At 41.6% G+C, this 23,056-nt stretch overlaps 1 protein-coding gene across 2 annotated transcripts in view; it reads right to left on the minus strand.

Moving 5' to 3' along the window:
- COL6A2 (collagen type VI alpha 2 chain) overlaps window positions 1-23,056 on the minus strand; it is a 75,056-nt gene that overhangs the window by 29,707 nt on the left and 22,293 nt on the right. For both annotated transcript variants that reach the window (XM_073633711.1, XM_073633712.1), the window contains exons 13-24: window positions 18,992-19,054; window positions 17,137-17,226; window positions 16,915-16,977; window positions 16,760-16,822; window positions 15,927-15,989; window positions 8,693-8,755; window positions 8,237-8,287; window positions 5,739-5,774; window positions 5,043-5,105; window positions 4,800-4,862; window positions 3,453-3,488; window positions 3,199-3,244 (exon numbers count right to left, since the gene is read on the minus strand). In XM_073633711.1, coding sequence (XP_073489812.1) covers window positions 3,199-3,244; window positions 3,453-3,488; window positions 4,800-4,862; window positions 5,043-5,105; window positions 5,739-5,774; window positions 8,237-8,287; window positions 8,693-8,755; window positions 15,927-15,989; window positions 16,760-16,822; window positions 16,915-16,977; window positions 17,137-17,226; window positions 18,992-19,054 — 700 coding nt within the window. The remainder of the gene's footprint in view (window positions 1-3,198; window positions 3,245-3,452; window positions 3,489-4,799; window positions 4,863-5,042; window positions 5,106-5,738; window positions 5,775-8,236; window positions 8,288-8,692; window positions 8,756-15,926; window positions 15,990-16,759; window positions 16,823-16,914; window positions 16,978-17,136; window positions 17,227-18,991; window positions 19,055-23,056) is intronic.

A 23,056-nucleotide genomic window follows, 5' to 3' on the forward strand; every position in this document is an offset into this window, starting at 1 on the left:
ATCCTTGGCATTAAACATCACAGTTCCCTCCAATTTACTTGAAAGTTTACAGGACCACTTCCCATTTGCCTGGTGCTCTCATATATACCATATTTAGGTGTCAATTTAACCTCCGAGATGGATTCATCATACTCCTCTAACTACCTGTCTATGTTCCACAAACTGTCGTCAGATCTCTCTACATGGTCTAAACATAACCTTTCATGGCTAGGCCGCATTAACGCTATCAAAATGACACTCCTCCCACGCCTATTATACCTTTTCAGATCTCTACCCATCCCGATTAGAATCAAAAATTTTGAAATTCATCTTGGAACCTAAGGGCAGAAGATGCTCCAAAAATATCCTATTCAGACTTAAAACGCAAGGAGGACTTCCCCTCCCCTACATTTGGTGGTACTACCAAGCAGCTCAACTTGCTCAGATCTCCATTGCATACTCACGTGACTTGAAATCCGATTGGGTGTCAATGGAGAGGCAAGCTCTTCCCCATCACACAATTGATTTTCTACTGTGGTCCCCCACAAAACTCAGACCTCCTATCTTAGCTCTTACTTATGAAGATCCTGGCCTTTCGTTGGTAGCTCAACAAAGGTTTAAGTAGAATAGCGAACTTCTTTACGTCTACAGGCCCCATTACACTTGGATACTGCACGAGCAAACTGGAGATGCCCACTTCAGAAAGGTTCAGATACACACAAATTATTCATTTTCTTCAATCTATCTGGCCTAATAAGCCGGAACCTTCCCGGGTCACGGCTTATTAATCTTGGTGCTCGAACGTCACGGATAAGAGGGGGGGAGGGAATATCCATCATCTACTCTTCATTATCTTCATCTCTGTCCAAACCTTCCTATGCCCAAGCATGGGAAAATGACCTCCAGATAGAATGGGAACCGGAAAAATTGAATGTCTGCTTCCAACGATCCTTTAAAGGTATATTAAATATTTTCCTGATTGAGGCCAGCCTCAAACTATTTACACGTTGGTATAGGGTTCCCTATCTCCTCACTAAAATCTACCCAGATGCTTCCCAGTTGTGTTTTAGAGACTGCAACCACATGGGCACAATGTTCCACATATGGTGGACCTGCCCACGAATACAAAGCCTTTGGAATAAACTTTTCTCTCTAATATGCAAGGTAACGAATACTCAGGTTCCCCAAACATAGCACTCCTTAACCTCAAGTTGAAGAAAGTAGATAAATATACACAAGCGCTGATCTTCTTCATCCTTTTAGGAACCAAAATTACTATAGCATGTCATTGGAAAAAACCTCAGTCCTGATCTCAGCAGTGAAGCGCAAAATCTCCTGGATTATGTCGCAGGAGAAAATAATAAGTATTCTACAAGACAAGATCCATGTTTTCGAACTTATCTGGGAACCCTGGGCTAAACATTGTCATATACCTCTATACCCTGGAAATAACTCCTCATAATGGTCTTACTTCTAGGTGACCCATCTATCCCCCCTCATCCTACCCTGTCTCTCAGCTCACTTCCTCCTCTCTCTAGAACTTCATTACCTTCCTCTCTCTCCTCTTGTGCACCCTTTTTTGGGCCATAACTAGAATTACATGACATGGCTAGTTTCTACTTTTTTCTTGCCATGTTGGTTTACAGATGGAATCTCGGTTTATGAGCTCAGTCTCCCTGGATTATCTAACTACACTCCTGATCAGCCATATATATACCGTATATACTCATGTATAAGTCGAATTTTTCAGCCCCTTTTTTGGGGCTGAAAGTGCCTCCTTCGACTTATACACGAGTCACCACCGTCTGCCTACATGATCAGCGTGTCATGCAGGCAGACGGCGGCCAGCGTGTGCTGCATAGACTTGGCAGCGGCTCTCACTGTTCAAAAGTCGCGCCTCCTCATCTGTGATAGGCAGTCAGTGTACAGCCTATCACAGACATTCTGTCATCCTCGTCCATGGTATGAGGATAAGAGAATGTCCGTGATAGGCTGACCGCTGGGAAATGGAGTTTTTTGGACGAGGAGGAGGCGCGGCTTTTAAACAGTGAATGGCCGCCGAATACTACACAGGTAGGATGCACACACACACACAGACACATGCACACAGGTACATATACACATACACAGGACACAGGTACATATACACATGCACATATACACAGGACACAGGACACATATGCACAGGACACATGACACATATGCACAGGACACAGGACACATGACACATATGCACAAGACACATGATACATGCACAGGACACAGGGAGGTATACAGCTGCAGATGGGCATTGTTGACCCTCTTTTTCCACTTGCAGTAGCTGCTGCATTTCTCACCCTCGTCTTATACTCGGGTCAATAAGTTTTTCCCATTTTTTTGTGGTAAATTAGGGCCTCAACTTATACTCGGAACGACTTATACTCAAGTATATACGGTACTCCAGATCTCCAGTTCCAGATCTCACCCTAGTTCAATGACTTGTATCACATAGCAGTAATTCAATAAGGCCCTAGGATATGTATCAGCCCCAAATACTTCCTCCCCCATTATATAGTAGGGGACTCATGGCAGTGTTAAATGGTCAAGGTGGTTTAGGCTCCCCCATCCACAGCGTGATCCCTTTTGAGGTGGCTGGTAGGACCCTTACCTTCCCTCTTTTCCCCTGCTGACTAATAGATACTGTTGTGACTCTCCTACACGGTTATAATTCAATGTCATGGTTTCCCAAACATCGCTTAATGATATCCAGACTGAGATCAATTACCATTGGATGGACTTATTTCACCATCTATGGTACACTAACTAATGTGTTTCCAGAGTTTGTATTCTGTTCATCTGATGCTTTACAGGCCGTGTTGGCCAATACATAATTTTATTCTCTGAAAGTTATCTTCTTGAATGTTACTTGTATTCTTGCTTCTTAAAACCAATAAACTTTATTGAACGAAAAGAAAAAAATAAATAAAAATGACCCATTCTTGTATTCGATAATAAACTTTTAGGCCCTATTCGTACATTCAGCAATGCACATGTTACTGCAATGCATCTGTTCTATGGTTTATTTTTTAGTAGTGAACATAACAAAAATATATACAAAATTCTATACATTCTTATAAAAACAAGCTAATTAAAAGTGAATAATAATGAATAAATATACTATACTGAGCATCCAAGGAGTGTTTGTAATAAATAATCACAGTGAAAAAAAAGAAAACTAACCACAGCATCCACATGTCTCTCGTACGTATGTCATGACATCACATTCCTGTGCAATAATAGAAACAAATGATCTTGTAACATCCAGTTAATACAGCTGTTAAGCATTGTTTAAAGCAATATCATTTTGGACTTTAAGTAATACAGGGTAATTACGCTGTACAAAGTATGTTGTAATGACATGGCACATGATCTATCAATAATTAAACATTTGCTTCCAATTACATAACCTTATTATGACATCATACACTACTTACAGTCAAGGCAGGGTCACCAGGAGGTCCAATGTCACCCTAAATATAGAAAACATAAGAAGTTACAATCTGCCACCAATTGTATATAATATTAGCTATTAGAGATACCTGTATTGTACACTACAAAACTACCATTAGATGAATTTTAGCCTTTGTACAATTTTTGCAGACCTGAGGTGGGGGAGGGATTGTGGCCCTGGTGCCTGTGAATCTCTAAGGTGCATATAAAGTTCAAGCTGATAATATGCCCTACAATCTGCTTTAAATCTACCAACATCTACTGTATGTAGAACATGTATCTGCCTGGCTAGATAATAATGGAATAGATTGTTTAGGTAGGGCCTCAAATAATATCAGAGATTGTACAGACATTGTACATTCAAATTTTAAGGTACTGTAAATGGTCATCTTTAGGGAGGTTTTTTATGTGCCCAGTGGGACCCATTGCACTTGGTGAGAGATCTCACTGACCTAATCAATCTCTCACCATTAGGTTAAACAGATATAAAAAAAACAGATTCCTCCAGGCAGAGGCAGATGCCAACACTGGAGTCTAAGCATCTTGATGTAACTGGGCAAGCATCTAAGCAACTGAGCAAGTGACTTCTCTAGGACACGGGAAAGAAAGTCAGGTATCATGGGTGCATCCAAGTACCACTATGGGCTGAAGAGTAGGTGTTTGTGTGCAGCCACCAGGCAGGCTGGCTGCTAGTATATTAGTGAGTGAGCCTTAAGACTTGTACACAGAATGAGAATATCGGTCGAATGAGCGTCCGTTTTTATTTGCATCCTAGTCTCATATCGCAAATTAAGAGGTTACTCAACTTACAAAATTTCCCCTACGGCAGAACATAACTTCGGAAGTGATGTAATGTGTTGTATTATATTGTAATGTGTTCTTTTGTTTCCGAGCATGTGTGGTCTTGCTCTTCTGATTTTTTTCGGATGAATACTATACTGATTAAATGAAAATCGTACAATCTGGTATCGTATGACAAAAAGTTTGTGTCTGTCCGTACGAATAATTTCGGATGAACTGCGGTTATCAGTTCTCGAAAGCTCTGTACTAAAGTTTAGATAATTGTATGATTGCTTCGAAAGCGGTATCTTTTGTCCGATTTTCTGATCGTGTGTACTAGGTTTTAGTGTGCCATAATGAATGGGTGGTCTAAAAGAGGAGTGCTGAGACATCAATTTTCAAACAAAGCAGGGGTTCTGGAAAGGCTTCCTGCCCTGGAATTTATGATGCCTCTCTGTGACCAGCGAGGTCTTTGATGATCCAAAAGCCCATATGATTTTACATTTGAGCTAATAGATTTAAAAACATGTAGGAGAATGCACATATCGTACCTCGCCTCCAGATTCCCCAGTTGGTCCGCGGGGGCCAGGCTCTCCGGTGGAACCTTTGTCACCCTAGAAAAAAGAGACAGCAAAATCCATGTTACTGTACTTCATAGATCATTGTTTGGACATAACCAGATAACATGAAGTCACTGAAAACACATGTATAAAAGAAGCACTTAATTCAGTGAAAGCAGACTACTTTACTGGATACAACAATGATGGTGTCTTCTGTTTAGGTTGGCTACTTACAAATTCCCCCTTCACTCCTTTGGGTCCAGGGGCTCCTTTTTGTCCAAAGTCGCCACGTCCTCCCTGTGAAAACATTACATGAAGATCTCATTGATGAAAGGCAATATCATAAAATAAGCATTATACAATTAGTCCACATTAGTCAGCACATCGTATTATTTCACTGAAAATTAAATGCAACAATATCATACTAACTGTATATCTGCAATGCAAAAAACAGTGCGAACACAGAAATGTAATTATTCCTTTCATTGGTATTGAACAGTCAAAATGGTGAATGATAATTGCTAATTGGCTGCTCTAGATTTCTGTTGTTTGCACGCTGTTTGACATAAATAAATAATCATTAAAAAAATGATTTTGCGTGGCAACAAGCCATAGCAGATAAGGCAAACTGACCCCAGTTCATTGGTAAATATTAACCCTACTGCTAAATTCAAGCTCATAATATCCATAACCTGCCTGGTATAAAGTTCTTTTAGGAAAATGCTCTGACTGAGTAGCTCTAGAAAATCCAATAAGCACACAAATTCTCTCAGATCCCTCAATCCACAGTTACTAAATTGTCCTGTTAAGTAATAATGTATAACAGTAGTTATATGTCATATGCCAAATAAATACATGTTTTTGTAGTTTAGAACACAAAAGAGGAAACCATGTCTAGTGCAAAACACATAAAATATTATAATTTCTCACCTGAGGTCCTGGTGGTCCTTTGTCTCCTTTATCACCCTAGATTAAAATAAGAAAAAAAATCAACTACTGTTTCCAATTTTATATAAGAATAAATAAACAGGACTATAGATCTTTGGTAACAGTGTGGCCATGAAACAATCTATACTCTACACAGTGGCAGACATGAACTACAAAAGACCTTGTGCAGAAAATCAACCATTCAGTGGCCATCGTATCTGCAACATGTGCACAACCGCCTATCAGGATTCCTACTTTTCTACAACTGTCCATACTATTTTCACTCTATACATCCTAGGGGTAAACTCCACATAAGACTGGAGTCTTGATTCATACTAGTGTATGGCACACCAGTGGGGAATTCCCAATTCACAGCATGGCTGTGACAGGTTGACCCTAAATTTTAAGCCATATCACTGTTTATAACTGCATATGTATATAACAGAAGAATGCCTAGGTAGTTATCTTTCACTTTATGGTTAATTCTCCATGAGACTATATGACTGACTTTATAGTGATAAAGTTGGGTTGGTTGAAAAGATAGATGATAATATCTCCACCAAAACCCTAGCTAGTAATTGACAGGGGCTGAATTCTACTTTACTACACAGTACCTAAAACAGAAAAAAAATAGTTTGGACTTGCTTTTTATCAACACTTACTCCTCCATATCAAATGTGTATGCATGCTCTTTGCCTGCCAGCTTCAGCCATATCATGTCATGTGTCAGAAAATGTGCTTATGTGGCATAAATACACCTGGGAACCCTACATGGTACCTGGCTTCAAAGTACATACTGTATCATTCTAGGCTAAGAGCCCAACCCTAACCCTTCTTTCACTGTTCTTATGGGCCCCTTTGGTTTTTGGAGTAGCTACATCATATCTCGCACTACACAGACAAAAGAGTTGATTTACTAAAGGCAAAAAAGCTGTTCACCTTGCAAGGGAAGATGCACTTTGCACAAGGTTTCCCCCCGGAGCTTAGTGATGAAGCTCATTCTGTCACGGCTTCCGTTATCCAATTATGCACAAGCAAAAATGTTGTTGTTTATATTTCTTGCATATGATTGCATTCAATTTGTTGCAAATTGAAACTTTACCACATTTACTAACTTTTAGGGTAAACTCCTTTGCAAAGGGCAAAGTGAACCGCCTATTTGCTTTAAGTAAATCAACCCCAATATGCCCATACCTAAATGTACATACTTAGAGAGAGCATGTGTATGTGACAGGCATCTGTTAACTGCAAAACATGCTATAGGTCTTTATCAGTCTTGTAGTAAAATGATGAATGGCACCTATCAAAGTTCATGCTAGCAATATGTCTCACCAGCACCATATGTGAAGAATTAGGTTTTCATTCAATCATTCTTAGAACCGCCACAATACAACCAACATTGCAGGTTTAAACGTGCTTTTATTTTTATGGCTAAGACACCTTTTTACCAGAAAAAGTTACCCTGCCCTGTCCTGAAATTTTAGTGTAAGGATTCTGTAGATGATTGAAAATAAAATATTTTTTTTACTTATTAAGATGTCCTGGTGAATGATATTGCAAGCATGCAGATATCCATGGCACCACTAGAGAACAACAGGCTGCTGATGGGAACTGGCAACTAGGACAACAGATGGCAGCCTGAAAATGTTTGTACATGCTCATGGTAGCCTATAAAAATGTTAGGTATGTAGTCTGGTCTGAAATTTAAGGAATAGAATAAAGGGTAATTAATGTTAATGGACATGCTATTTCCAAATATCTCTTACCTGACAGCAAAATCTAATAGTAACTCTGCACAGTTTCTAAATCTGCTAAATGACCATGTGTGGTCAGATCAAATTAACAGCTTTACTGGAATCCTCTTCAAAGCAACCTAGGAACTTCCAAACAATCCTATTGAAAGACAGGCTTTCTAAAATGCGGTATTTGCAAATACTGATCCACACTCCCAAGCAAAGAAGGTATAAAGTGATGGGGGTCACTTTATACCTTCTTTTCTTGGGACCTTGGCCCCTCTCTTTTGTCAGTGTGTTTTCGGGTATGTTGACCCACTCTTATATATGATGGAATTACGGATGCTTGAAATTGAAATTGTCCCTCTCCCTTACCAATAGGGCATGTTGGTGTTCTCTATTTTTGACTGATCCACACTCCTACCCCTCACATGACACTATTCTTGTCTGGCAATTGGCTGTCTAATTGTAACACGTCTATAGGTAAGAAGGACATGCTTACACTCTACATAACTTGATAGAGGAAATTCTTTAAAAGGCTCTGCCAGGGTACTGAAGAGATTTCATGTAAGCTTTCAGGTTAGATATAGCACCTTATGGTACCTACTATATACTGCTGACTCTAGTTTAGTACATTACTAAGCAGTATAGGATTAACAACTTTTAAGAGCTTTTTTCTATATGTGTGTAATATATATATATATATATATATATATATATATATATATATATATATAAAGCACATGTGATTTTTCTGCTCCTACTTACTGGAGATCCCCGTGGTCCTGGGTAGCTGATACCAGGTCTTCCTCTGTCTCCCTAAAATAAAATGAATTGCATTAACAGACTGCATAAAAATGGCATCATAAAATATTTATCTTGCTGCCTTTGGGGGAACAGGATGACATTTTTTTCACTGTTAGAGCAAACCAGAGCACACCTTTTAGGGTTTTTATGCTTTGCTCTACATCTTGAGCACACTGTGTGTGCTTTTCATTTGTTTGGGTTTATTAATTCTAAGGATACAAAGTCTGTTTAATTATTTTGTGGTTGAAATAAATAGATTTGTGTCTTTAACAATGTCTTTAACCATTTAGCCAATGACAGACTGCCAGTCAGTACAGGTAAACAGTGAGAAAAGATGATCAAAATTCCTAGGAGTTAAAGAGGGATGGAGACCACATAAAAAGGCCTATAAAGTGTCTATTATATACGCATGTCTACCTTAGGTCCTGGTGCTCCCGGGTTTCCTCTTTCTCCCATGTCCCCTGGGTCTCCACGTGAGCCCTGCAGAAGAAACAAACATTACTGTTTAACTACAGGGGAACACAAAATATTAGATCTAAAGTGTTAAGAAAACCAGGGTTGGGTAGAAACCAGTGACTGCAGAAGCAGACATAGATCAGGAATATGCAAACAATTCATTAGTTAAAACAATGTGAGTATTAGTATATTTAAACATGACTATGGAAGAGATCAAAAACTCAATGATATAGCTTTATTCAGAACAATTTCCAAATTAGCAGAACTGGCAGATGGTGATTTTTTTTTTACATGACTGCTAATCTGTCTATTCTTCATAGATATATAAAATCAGGACTGATTAAATGGCATGATTCTTCACAGATAAGACAGATCTATAAACAAATGTTCTGTCAAATTTCATATTAACCAGCAACAGATTTGATGCAAACCACCACTAGGAATCGTTTATTGACTCAGATAAAGTAATACATAGAAGCAACCATCATGCAGTGAATAGCTGCATAAAATATTCTCAAATAACAAGATACCTTGCTAAAGAGACTATTTATAGAAAAATACTTTACCCTTTCTTAGTACCTTGTGTGGATTACTATTTACACATGATTGCTGTACCACAATGAAACAGAGTGTATAATTGCACTAAGTGCTACCCCAACATTTCATGTTACTGATATGTGTCTGTTGCACTATGTATTTTTGTTAAAAAGTATCCTGTTCTCTTTGTATTTCCCCCTGCTTTTCTATTTCAAACTGACCACGCTAGTCATAGAAGCACATCCTTCCCAGCATGGTTTATATATATATGTTAGAAGGCCAGTGTGCTGGCCTGAATTTATGGGAGGAGCCCGGAGGGTATTTAAGCTGACCACTTCCCCTTCCTCTTTGTCAGTTTCAGTGAACGATACTACATGTCACTGTGCTGACTCTTCCCAGCTTACTTTGTGTTCATAAGTCTGTGCGTTCGATTACAAGTGGGTTGCGGCGTCTTCGTCGGCGGTTCTCGCTTGCTGTTACAGGTAGGGTTCAAACCTTTTTTTTCATATGCAATGTTACCATTGGATATGTTTCCTATACCTGCAAACTTAGATTTGCAGGCTTGCTCTGCCTTGCTTGTCATCCTATCCACAAACATACGATTTGTTCGTAGATCCAAGCCTCTGAGCCATTGTTGGTTGTTCTCTGATATCACTCGATACAGGCTTCATTTTCTCATAGGATTCACTGTCTATGGGGTTGCCGTCTCATCCATTTGGAGATCAGCATGTATTATTTGCATGGGTTCTGTGTCTGATTGAGGTGGTAATTAGACCCACATGGGGCCTTGTCTGCACTTTGATTAGCCTGGGGGGCTGGGCGGTTGGAATGTGTTCGGTTTTAGAAGTAAGGTGTGGTATACACGCTGCAACCGATTTGTATTGGATTCACTTCATACATCTTACAACCGATTTGTATCAGTGCCATCTCTTTACAGCCGATTCATATTGCATACCTGCTACAATCCGATTCCAACCTAGTCGCATCGGCAGCACAACGGTTCGCATCAGATGCATCCCGCTCACTGATTCTTATTAGTCCCTGTTGTACCCCACAAATGGTTCGTTGTTTATGTAATTTTCTACTGACTGTTTCGTATTGCTTTCATGTCATACGAATCACAGTCGGATTCAAGCCTAGTCGCCTCGGCGGCACAATGGTTTGCATCGGTCTTATCCTGCACACCAATTTGTAGTGGTTCTTACCATACCCTACGATTCATTATTTATTTTTTGTCCGATTCACATCACCTCAGCAGCTACATGCATCACAGTCCACTCCGAACCTAGTCGCACAAGCGGCACAACGGTTCGCGTCACGAGTATCCCACACACCAATACGTAACAGTCCCTATAACAAATCGACGATTCGTTACGTATGCCACTTCGCAGTTCCTTCCTACATATACAATTTCTGCTATCCTTTTCTTTTTCGCCTATCAGTAGGTGACCTTTCTTGCAATCGCTGCAAGCTACGCATCTCATCATAACTCCTTGCAATCGCTGCAAGAACACGCATCTCAGCATATACCCATTTGCAATCGCTGCAACATGCATCTCAGTATAAACTCCTTGCAATCGCTGCAAGAACACGCATCTCAACATTTACCCATTTGCAATCGCTGCAACATGCATCTCAGTATAAACTCCTTGCAATCGCTGCAAGAACACGCATCTCAACATTTACCCATTTGCAATCGCTGCAACATGCATCTCAGTATAAACTCCTTGCAATCGCTGCAAGAACACGCATCTCAACATTTACCCATTTGCAATCACTGCAACATGCATCTCAGTATAAACTCCTTGCAATCGCTGCAAGAACACGCATCTCAACATTTACCCATTTGCAATCGCTGCAACATGCATCTCAGTATAAACTCCTTGCAATCGCTGCAAGAACACGCATCTCAACATTTACCCATTTGCAATCGCTGCAACATGCATCTCAGTATAAACTCCTTGCAATCGCTGCAAGAACACGCATCTCAACATTTACCCATTTGCAATCGCTGCAACATGCATCTCAGTATAAACTCCTTGCAATCGCTGCAAGAACACGCATCTCAACATTTACCCATTTGCTATCGCTGCAAAAACATGCATCTCAGTATAATCTCCTTGCAATCATTGCAAGATCACGCATCTCAACATTTACCCATTTTTGCAATTGCTGCAACATGCATCTCAGTATAAACTCCTTGCAATCGCTGCAAGACACGCATCTCATCATAACTCCTTGCAATCGCTGCAAAAAACACGCATCTCGGCATATACCCATTTTGCAATCTCTGTAAAATTATGCATCTCAGTACAAACTCCTTGCAATTGCTACAAATACACGCATCTTACCATTTACCCGTATACAATCACTGCAAAACATGCATCTCAGTATAAACTCGTTGCAATTGCTGCAAATACACGCATCTTAGTGTTTACCCACTTGCAAAACATGCATCTCAGCATTTACCCATTTTTGCAATCACTGCAAAACACGCATCTAAGTATAAACTCCTTGCAATCGCTGCAAAAACACGCATCTCAGCATTTACCCATTTTTGTAATCACTGCAAAACACGCATCTCAGTATATACTCCTTGCAATCGCTGCAAAAACACGCATCTCAGCATATACCCATTTGCAATCGCTGCAAACATGCATCTCAACATATACTCCTTGCAATCCCTGCAAGCACACTCAGTGGTGCTCATACAGCCCACTTCATTTTTTAGTGGCACTTAATCGGTCACTCGTCTCCAGTGGCATTCATACGAGCCACTCATTGTTTTCGTCTATCTTTTCTCCCTCAGGTCAGTCGAGTTCAGGTTCCATCCTGTACCAGGTTAGACGTTATTTCCCAGGTAAAAAAAAACAAAAAAACAAAAAAACAAAAAAACAAAAAAAAAAACGCTATGTTTGCATCTTCACCAGGGCCAGTCGCATACAAGGGGGACACATAAAAAAAAGAAAAAAAAAAAAGTAAAGAAATCTTGTTGCACTCATGTCACCCCTACTGCAGGTGTTCCCGGTCGACCGAGTTTCAATCATAACCAGGACCTCGCTACTAGAGCGTCAGTCAGGGCCTAGTTCATGGGCTTTTCTATCGCATCATTCTGCAGCACCCTTTCACTATACCGTTACTTCACATACATCATTGGACGTGATCTCCAGGCGTTAGTTCTGTCACATATGTCTATACATGACACTCTGTTTTCGAAGGGCGACCCTTCACCTCGCAGACAAGGTCGCTTAACAGTAGACTTGCTGGCAGTGCAAGTGTTAGCAGGCCGAGCACACGTCACCCCCTACAGACCGCAACATTCCTACGTAGGCCGTACCAGACTTCTACTTCTCGCCCCAGTACGCCCTGGGGTATTGGTCTTCAGGTTTGTGCTTGCCACAGACAGGCACCCGAGCTATCGGTTATCTGGCCAGTCACCTCCTGGCCCACCTCGGTCGCCACGCACTCTTCTGAGTTTTCTAAATTTCCACTCAACATAAGTTCTGCACAACAGAACTCTGTCAGCTCCTGTCTATGCCTATCATTCCTTTTTCTGTACCTCTTCCTTTTTCCTCCTCTCTGAGTTTTCTCTTTACCACTCCGCTCTCTATCCTATGGCTATGACTCCTCTTAAATATGAGCACCCAGCCCCCTTTTTGTCTTCTGGCAGCGAGGACTTCACACCCGCCCCTCTGTTACCCCCCCCCCCCCCCAAACGGCTCAGAGCGCGGCTGCCTGCAGTCCCTCAGGGGACGGAACATCCCCAAACTCATAGCTGAGTCGCAGGGATATTCCCTTTCCTGCTAACGGCCAGGAAGGCAAAGCTTTTCAGGCTCCTCTTCCCGCCTCCAGCTGCAGCTGGGCCCAACAGGCATCCCTACAATCCATGCACTCTTTGGTCTCCCCCTTAGCCGCAACAGTTCGGACGTCCAGACCAGAGTCACACCTTTGAAAGTTCGCCCATCCATGGCCCTCCCGGACCTGGTCATGGTCCCGATGACAGCTTCTCCTTCTGCAGGTACACCAGGCTCTGCACCTATCGTCCTCCCCATTCATCTTGTCCCGACCAGCATCAGGGAAGATATATTGGAGGGCAAAGACGTCAATTGGCATCCCTGCTCATCTCAGTCCATGACTTGGCTGACAACAAATCATACGCCTGGGGGGGATGTCTCAGTGGTTGTCAAGTCGAGAGACCTCAGCCTCAGTCGTAAGCTGTCAGCCACTGAGTTCACCCTGGCCTTCGGGATGTTCAGAGATGTACTTTGTTCAGCCACCCTCAGCAGTAGGGAGGAGCGGGACTTATACCTTCATGCAATGACAGATCTTGCTTACAAATATGGAGGTTTTGCCGTCTACGACCATCGGTCGTTTTTCAGCCAAAGCAGCAGCGAGACTTGCCCAGTTCCAGATAAGCTCTGACTGGAGCCTCACAGACACGGAACTCTTTTGTCGCCACTTCGCCCACAAAGCTGACGGTTTTGCCCAATCCCTCACTTAAACCTGTCACACCAGGCCCAATGTCACAGGGTTATCCATTATCCGGACGATTTTCTGCTTATCGAACACCTAGACATACCCCGGTAGATCTAGACAAGCTAAGAGAGGTCTTCAACAATCTCAATGAACACATAGTGGAAGGCCCAACACATTTCATAAGTTTCTCAGGCATCGTCCTGGATACGCACGCCATGCAGCCTAGCCTGCCTTCTGACAAATTAGCTTGTGTTAGGTTGGTCATTCAGGAGTTTACCCAGTCACAGGAATGTACTAAAAGACAGCTGCAGTCCTTGATAGAGATGCTCAATTTCGCTATGAGAACAATTCCTCAGGGGCGGTCGTTCATCTCAAGGCTCTTAGTCTTTCTTGCCCGAGTGCAGGACCCGACCAAGTCCTCAGACTAGACCCAGCAGCAATAGCAGACTTGGCTATGTGGGACGAGTTCCTCTTCAACTTCAACGACATATCAATGTTTTTCCCTCAGTATCAGCTCAGTCGCGCCAGGTAGTCACAGATGCTGCAGCCTCCATTGGCTTTGCTGCAATTTTTGGCCATCACTGGTTTGCCAGACCTTGGCCCCCGGAAATCTGCCTGATTCCTGGCTTCCCTCGATCTTCGTCATTGTTCGAGCTGTACCCCATCGTGGCAGCAGCCCAAGTCTGGGGCCACACGTGGACAGATCAGACAGAGCTCTTCACCACAGACAACCAGGTTACAGCTGACATCATTAATAAGGGTAGATCCAAGTCGCTCCCCGTCATGTCCTTCCTGCGCAGTCTGCTGCAATTGTCACTACATCACCAAATTTAACAGTTACTGTAAGCATATCCCTGGCAAGTGCAATACCGCAGCCGATGCACTGTCCCGCTCCAATTTTGTCTTTCTTCCAGGAGGAACCCGGAGCCGACCCATCATCCACTCCTATCCCACCTTGGTCTCAACTAACAATGGATTGATGCCACACATTGCCAATGCAACCCGGCTCATCTACCACTCACTGTCTAGCAACACACTAAAGGCTTATCCTACGGCCTGGAACACCTACCGTAGGTTCCTTGCCACTTGTCCCGGAACCACAGTAGATGACGTCACTCATGTCCTAGCCTTTATATCTTATTGCCACACACAGCTGGCTCTCCCTCATACCCCTATCAGGCTGTACCTGGCCGGTATCCAAGCCACTATGTCCTTTTATCTTTCGGAAATCGCAACAAACCGGACCCGGAGTGGATATAAACTTCTTTCGAACCAGCAACGCCTGGTGCCCAACAACGATCTTTTGACCGTCTGCTCTTTCACCCAGCCAGCCAGTCTCCAGCCCGTTACTGCCTTTTCAGGTCAACCCCCTGAGTGGAAATCCGTTTATTAAACATGTTTGGGTCCTACTGGTCAACTTAGGCCTAGACCCTGGGCGGTATTCTGGATATTCCTTTGGATCGGCGCAGCCTCAGCCACATCTCAGCATGGAGTACCAGACCATGTGACCAAGAAGCTAGGCAGGTGAAAGTCTGCCTGCTTTACCAGATATATATATGTTCCCTCAAGATGGCCCTTTCTCCAAGCTCACTCAATGAGGTTAGAGGCAATAAAGATACTTCCCTACCTGGTTATTTTTGGCCCCTTTTCTTGCCATACCTACCAGACGACCAAAAGCCACACCTCAGGTCTATTTATGTTGTGAGTCTTGTCGCGTGTTTATGTGATCCACATTTGTCTCGGTCTTAGGGCCAAGACCATAAGTTAGAAGGCCAGTGTGCTGGCCTGAATTTATGGGAGGAGCCCGGAGGGTATTTAAGCTGACCACTTCCCCTTCCTCTTTGTCAGTTTCAGTGAACGATACCCTCCCTCCCATTCCCCTTTTTACAGCACTTCTCAGCAAATTCTCCTCCACAATCATCCATTACTTATCTTGGGTATGGCCCCTTTTCTTGCCATACCTACCAGACGACCAAAAGCCACACCTCAGGTCTATTTATGTTGTGAGCGTGTTTATGTGATCCACATTTGTCTCGGTCTTAGGGCCACGACCATAAATAAATATATATATATATATGTTTTGCCTTTCATTTCTATGTTAAAGTGAATGGATTGTTTTACAAGGTTAGGGCGCATGTACACTTTAAACAAGGACAGGGTAAAACATAACAAGCATACTTACATTTTTGCCAGGCACTCCAACTGTTCCCTGCGCTCCCCTTGGTCCTGGAGCTCCACGATCACCCTTTAAGGACAGAATTGGATTAGTATACAGTTTAATCACCACTACCTCCAGTACAAGCATAGCTGTGGATTTTATACACACCATTAATATATTTCCATTTATTACTCCTAGGCTACACCTGGAGGCATTTGTGAATGTAGAGTATTCATGCACTATTAGGATCCAATCACAGCACAGGAAACACGTCTATTCACAGTGCAATTTAACACACACATTCTGAATAAGCTGTGGATGCACATGCTCTATTTGTGAAGTGTGTTTGCATTTGTGTGGTGCACAGTACGGCACTGTTTATGTGCGCTGGGGTGCTATTAACAATGCATGGCAACACACTTCAACACATATATATGTGTCCTGTCAGTCACCGTTCTCTGCCTTGCCACTTCAGCGCTCACTGGAGAGCTGGACTGTTGAGGGGATGAGAGCGGCTGGCTCAGGCTCTCAGCTGCCAATCAGATATCTGGGTGGATCAACATTATTGCTGGAATCCTTCCAGAGCCTGGAGCGGCTCTGTGTTGTCAGCTGACAGCAGATTTTAGCTCGTTGTCGGCTGATGCTGGGTCACAGAAGTTCAAAGGCAAGTGCACTTCAATAGCCCAGAAGAGAAGTATGACCAGAAAAGCTTTGGCCATACTTCTCCTTAAAGAAGGCTAATATTACAAGGATACAGGTAAGGATTATATAATATTGTAGATGATTTCACAGCGGTCAAGCCAACAGATTTATTATGGAGCCAGTTACTAAGCTAGTTGGCAAAATGTAGTATCTACCTTTGCTCCTTTTAGGCCAACTTCTCCACCAAGTCCTCGTGGACCCTCTGGACCAGGATCTCCCTGAAACCAAAATACATTATGACATCACATCCACCATGGTAATTTTAATAATTTATTGCTGAAACACATTTTAATGTAACTATTTTATTCACCTTCTCTCCTTTGGGTCCATCAGTGCCTGCACCCCCTTTGGTACCAGGATCTCCTCTGCGACCCTAGAAAAAGATATGGAATGAGTAAAAGCCTAATGCAGCAAAATATCTTGACTAGGGAGCCACAATATACTGCAAGTGTGAAAGTGAACCACATAGACAACATAGTACAAACAGTGGGCGATGAACAATAAGCAGCAATAACAGAAGATAATGTCTTACTGGCTCTCCTTTTGGTCCTGCTGTCCCAGGTCCTCCTTTATTCCCTTTTATACCTGGACCTCCAGGAGCCCCAGAATTTCCAGGCAGACCCTGAAAGATATAAAGAGACTTGTGTTACAGCAGTAAATGCTTTATGTTTTTGAAGACCATAAATAAGATCATTATGCACGTAAAATATGCATATAACACTGCAATAATAAAAAAAACTATAGTTCTGTTCCTAAAAAAATCATTTGATGGTGCCTCCATGACTGATTGGATATGGTAACATGAAAGCGGATCTTCAGCCATTAAAATAACTTTCTTCCTTCTGGCTCCCCCAACCCTTATAATATATGGGGCTTGTTACCTTATTTATTAAATGCATTCTGACTTTTTTGTGTTGCAATGCAGCACTTCCTTCTTTGTCGTCTAAGCTAGAATGACGTTAGGCTCTGCTGCCTCCTAGGATGTGTTATCTACGCAACACATCCTAGGAGGCAGCTTCACTAACGGGTGCATGCCAAATGTTCAAAGATGGTGCAGAGGGACAGGATCAGTGTATCGGTGGACTGAAGTTCCTCTTTAAACTCCTCAGAATGTCATATAAATGTGTTGGGAAATTCTGAACATGTCTTATGTCAGGCTACAGGCCTGCTGGTTATGGTCTCAGCTCCTCCAACCTTGTAGAGAGGTAATAAACAACAATGTGTGTGGATATTGAAAGGTATAGTTTGTTAACCACTTCAGCTCCGGAAGATTTTACCCCCTTCATGACCAGGTCATCTTTTGCTATTTGGCATTGCACTACTTTAACTGGCGATTGCGCGGTCATGCAACGTTCTCAGGGCCGTCTTTAATATTGATTGGGCCCTGGACAAACATTTTCTTGGGCCCGGGCAAACATTTTCTTGGGCCCGGGCAAACATTTTCTTGGGCCCCCTCCATTCTGAGACATACAAAAAATAGCAGGCAAACTCAAAATCAGTTTACTGCAGCAGATCACATAGCGATTGCAATTGGTTGCCAGAAATTACAGCCTATCCTTACCACTCACTGGCAGTACAAAGTAGACATGTGCATTTGTTTTCGTCCGAATTTCAGGTATTTCCGTTATCGTTTTAACAAACGATAACGAAAGTGCAGAATCCGAAAAACGAAAAATCCGACATAAACAAATGCTTTATTTTCATTTTCGTTGCTACAACAGTTCGATATAGATAGGAGATTCGACATGATGATGACAATAACAATCTGTGTCCATCAAACCTGTGGTCGAATGTGCCTAACCTTAACTCTATTAGTCCAAGATTATTCTACATAGAGAGAAAAGATTCGACATAGAGAAAAAAGATTCGACGTAGGGGAGAAAAGATAAATAAAAATAATGATGATGATGAATGTTATTGGCTGATTGTAACCAAAGAGGAGGAGTAGTAAAATAGCTAGAACTAAGTACACACGTACTTTGGCTTATGGTGTCTGTTGAAAGTTCTAAGAAGATTCGACGGAGCAGGTAAACTATACGGCGTCGTACAGTTTAGCTGCTCCGTCATATCTTCTTTGAACATTCGACAGACACCATAAGCCTTCAATGACAGATTCGACCTTAATTTGGATTTTCGGACGAATGCAATTTTTGACGAAAAACGAAATAAATAAAAACAAATTTTGGGAGTAACTAAATAAATTTATTTTTCGGACAAAAACGAAATTCCGAAACGAAATATTTCAGTGTGCACATGTCTAGTACAAAGTCAACAATCTGATGGTGACAGAAGGGCTTTCTATGATAAGCATATTCCAAAAGTTCCATAGAGAAAGTTCAGGTAGTAAGTGACACAGAAAGTGTGAAAATGTTTCCATGATAGGTTACCTTATCTCCTTTCTCTCCGAATGGCCCTGGTGGTCCATTACGTCCAGGCCTTCCAGCATCACCCTGGAAAAAAAAAAACTCAAATATTAACAATCTAAAAAGAGGTCCATTAAGTGGTCAAGTGTGTGGTTATAACAATGAGCTAAGACATGCTAAAGAGACTCTCCACATTACATTGTGTATGTGTAGACACTAGCAAACTAAGTAGAGCTCCCTAACACTTCCCTAACACTCCTTACCCCAATCTGTCCGCTTAACTCCTACTTTATTAGCTTTCAGAAGATCCCTGAAAACCCTTCTCTTCAGAGAAGCCTATCCTACCCACACCTAACAACTGTATTTTAATTTTTTCCATCAGCTCATCCCCCACAGTTATTACCTTTTGTTTCCACTTGACCCTCCCTTCTAGATTGTAAGCTCTAACGAGCAGGGCCCTCTGATCCCTCCTGTATTGATTTGTATTGTAAGTGTACTGTCTGCCCTCATGTTGTAAAGCACTGCGCAAACTGTTGGCGCTATATAAATCCTGTATAATAATAATAATAATACTATACTTTTAATTTTGTAATTAAACACAGGAATTGTGAAAAGATAAAGTACAGTAAGTTGATTGTATCCTATATGTATTGGCAGACTTTTTACGCAATACAAGTTGGTACGCTTAATTTGTCACAAATCTTTTGGCCCCCTCTAGTGGAGAATGTTTGAGTAGCACCCCTATATTTAGGAAAAAAATGTGCCATTGAGACTTGAGGGCTATTTACAAAAACATGAGATAAAGAAGTTGTACAAAATCAGCAGTTGTTGCTTATGGTAGCCAAACTAATTTAATCTCTGGAAACATGAAACAAAGAATCAGGTTGGTCACCATGGGTATTTTCTCACTTTTTCACATTTTCTTTTCTCATGTTTTTAAAAATTATAAAGTGCCATCTCAACACAAAATAACTTTCAACATTTTTACCTATCCATTGTAGTTCACCAAAAACTTTTCAGTAGACATGATATACAGTATATGTGAGTATATGTAAGGCCTAGACTAGTAATCTGGCTACTCTGGAAGATGCCAGGGAGCTAAATAACAAAAAAGTATTCATGGGCTGGTATGAGCACCTGTCAGCTGTCCAGCCTCAGTAGGCAAGTTTTAAACAAAACGTGTACTGAGGAATTATGGAGGTTGGCCTTGCCAAATCCTTTTTCTGGTTGTCTTGCTGATCTAGTGGCTCCCCTGCTTTTCTTTGTTGGATTCCCAGCCTTGAGATTAGCACACCAATGAGAAATTAGATCTTTTCTTATGGCAGGACTGATTTTGTTGTCCAAATTAAACTCTTATGCCCCGTACACACGGTCGAATTTTCCGACGGAAAATGTGTGATAGGACCTTGTTGTCGGAAATTCCGACCGTGTGTAGGCTCCATCACACATTTTCCATTGGATTGGACACACAAAGTTTGAGAGCTTGCTATAAAATTTTCCGACAACAAAATCCGTTGTCGGAAATTCCGATCGTGTGTACACAAATCCGACGGACAAAGTGCCATGCATGCTCAGAATAAATAAAGAGATGAAAGCTATTGGCCACTGCCCCGTTTATAGTCCCAACGTACGTGTATTACGTCACCGCGTTTAGAACGATCGGATTTTCCGACAACTTTGTGTGACCGTGTGTATGCAAGACAAGTTTGAGCCAACATCCATCGGAATAAATCCTAGGATTTTGTTGTCGGAATGTCCGAACAAAGTCCGACCGTGTGTACGGGGCATTACTGTAGCCTTATTGATTAATCAAAGTATAACTAAAGGCAAGGCTTCTTTTTTAGTTTTGGATAGAGTGGAGAGGGTGCAGAACACCTGTCAGTTTTTATTGCTGTCTGTGCCCCCCTTAGGGAGATTCACTCTCTCTGTTTGTAATGTTTACTGTATTACTGAAAGTATAGGAATAGAAGACAAATCTTCCAATGGGACCATTAGTTCTGGTGACCCTGGTGACCACTTCCTGTTTTGGCTATGGGGTAGGAAGTGAAGGAAAATCCCCCAATGGGACACAGATGACAAAAAAGACTGACAGGGGTTATACTCCTTTACTCTCTTCAAAATAAAAAAAAAAATGCCTTTTCTAATGTAAGACAAATAATAACCAAAAAGCCCACATTATTTTAAATATTGGATTTGTCAGACAACTGCATTATATGTATATCTAAAACTGCCACACATAGGAAAGTTATCTGATGAGAAATCTATGTATGTTTTGATGAGCTTTTCCAGTCATTTGCCGAATGTGACCTAATCTAGCATCAGATGTCCATAATGGTGATCATGGGTTCCATTGGAGCTTCCATCATCCTCTGTATAATCTGAATGTTTGACATTTATGCCTCTCACAAACGATCAGATTGTTGTTGATTGATTGTTGTTGGCCAACAAAACCATGGAATTTTGTCCGAAGGGCGTTGGCGCAACCTTGTCTTGCATACACACGGTCACACAATTGTTGGCCAACAATTACGAATGAAGTGACGTACCAGACGTACTACATGGTTCTTCAGCTCTTTAACGCCACCCTTTGGGCTTCTTCTGCTACTTTCGTGTTAGTAGAAGTTTGTGAGTGTTGATTCGCGCTTTTCATTTCGCACTTTTCAGTTCGTTTCTGAATAGCCGTTCGTCAACCAGACATGTTGCGGAATCGGAGGAGATAACGTGTTATTCATTATTGGCCTTGGAGTTATTGCTTTGACATTATTTTTTTGGTTGAATAATGATTTGATATATTTTCTATATTTTTGGATGCATAGAATGCACTTTTTGGCTAAGTTCTATTGGCAGATAGCATGTCTAATTTTATTTGTTTTATTTTTTTAATGTACAAAAAAAAAATTGTGGAGAATAATACTTGGCTATGTGTTTTACTTCAAAAGACAGTTTGGGAGTAGGCAGTTACATTTTAAAAAATACAATGTAAAATTAACAAGGGACACCAACATAGTTGTATCTTTGATCTTAAAAACTACGGGATAATGGTGTTGTGGTAACTTACCCAAATGAAAAAAAAACCATAATAATATTATTCTTGATATCACTAAAAAAAAAAAGCCTTTGAAAATTTGTTTGCAATAACTCCATCAGTATCACCAGCAAAGCAGCTTCATTATTATCCCATTAAATAAGAAGAGAATTGTGCGCTGCATTTCGAGATTTCATAATTTGCCACGTCACGAATGTTAATTCTCCACTACGATACGTTAGTTTACAAAAGCGACCGCTTTTGGCTCGTCCTTGCTTCCAAGCATGCGTGTTTGTACTTTAGACTTTTGTCCGACGGACTTGTGTACACACGCTCGGAAAATCCGAAAACACACATTTGTCCGCGGAAAATTTGAAAACCCGCTAGCCAACATTTGTTGGCAGGAAGTCCGACAACAATTGTCCAATGTTGCATACACACGGTCAGATTTACCGACAACAGCCTGTCTATCCAGTCTCCACTAAACTAAAACTTGTAAGCTTGGTTGAACTATGCCTGCATGCTCACCCAACATTTAAAGGGCATGGGCAGCCTAAATCTCAGTGAAAAATTCAGTTGTAGATTAGACTGTCCACAGCTAAGTAAATTGTTACTAGGAGTCTGATCAGCCCCATCAGTAACAGCTACTTGATAGTTTAAAGTGGTTGTAAACCTCTGACATGAAATATGAACAAAGCATATCCCTCTATAGTGCGTACTGGTCTCAATCCAGAGCAGTTTCATTTCTGTCGGCTGCCTTGTTCCTCTGCTATTAGAATGAGTCACTTCTGACAGGTTTTTCTAACACTGAGAGAAAAAAGTTGATAGGGGAGGGAGCTCCAGCACACAGCCTATGATTGACAGCCTCAGCTCTGTTCCTGTGTGCTGTGTGAAGAGGGGTGTCCCTTCCCTCCAATCAGCTCTCAGCTCAGCTCACTGAGCTCTGTGAGTGTAACTTCATTTCCTCGCCTCCTTCCTTCTGTTAGCTCAGACAAGCTGTATAAAATCTGTACTTTGAATGGATGTAAACTGCAAATAATCAGGGAGAACCTATGTAGAAGGAT

This window comes from Aquarana catesbeiana, linkage group LG06 (assembly GCF_042186555.1).
Source record: "Aquarana catesbeiana isolate 2022-GZ linkage group LG06, ASM4218655v1, whole genome shotgun sequence".
NCBI lineage: Eukaryota > Metazoa > Chordata > Amphibia > Anura > Ranidae > Aquarana > Aquarana catesbeiana.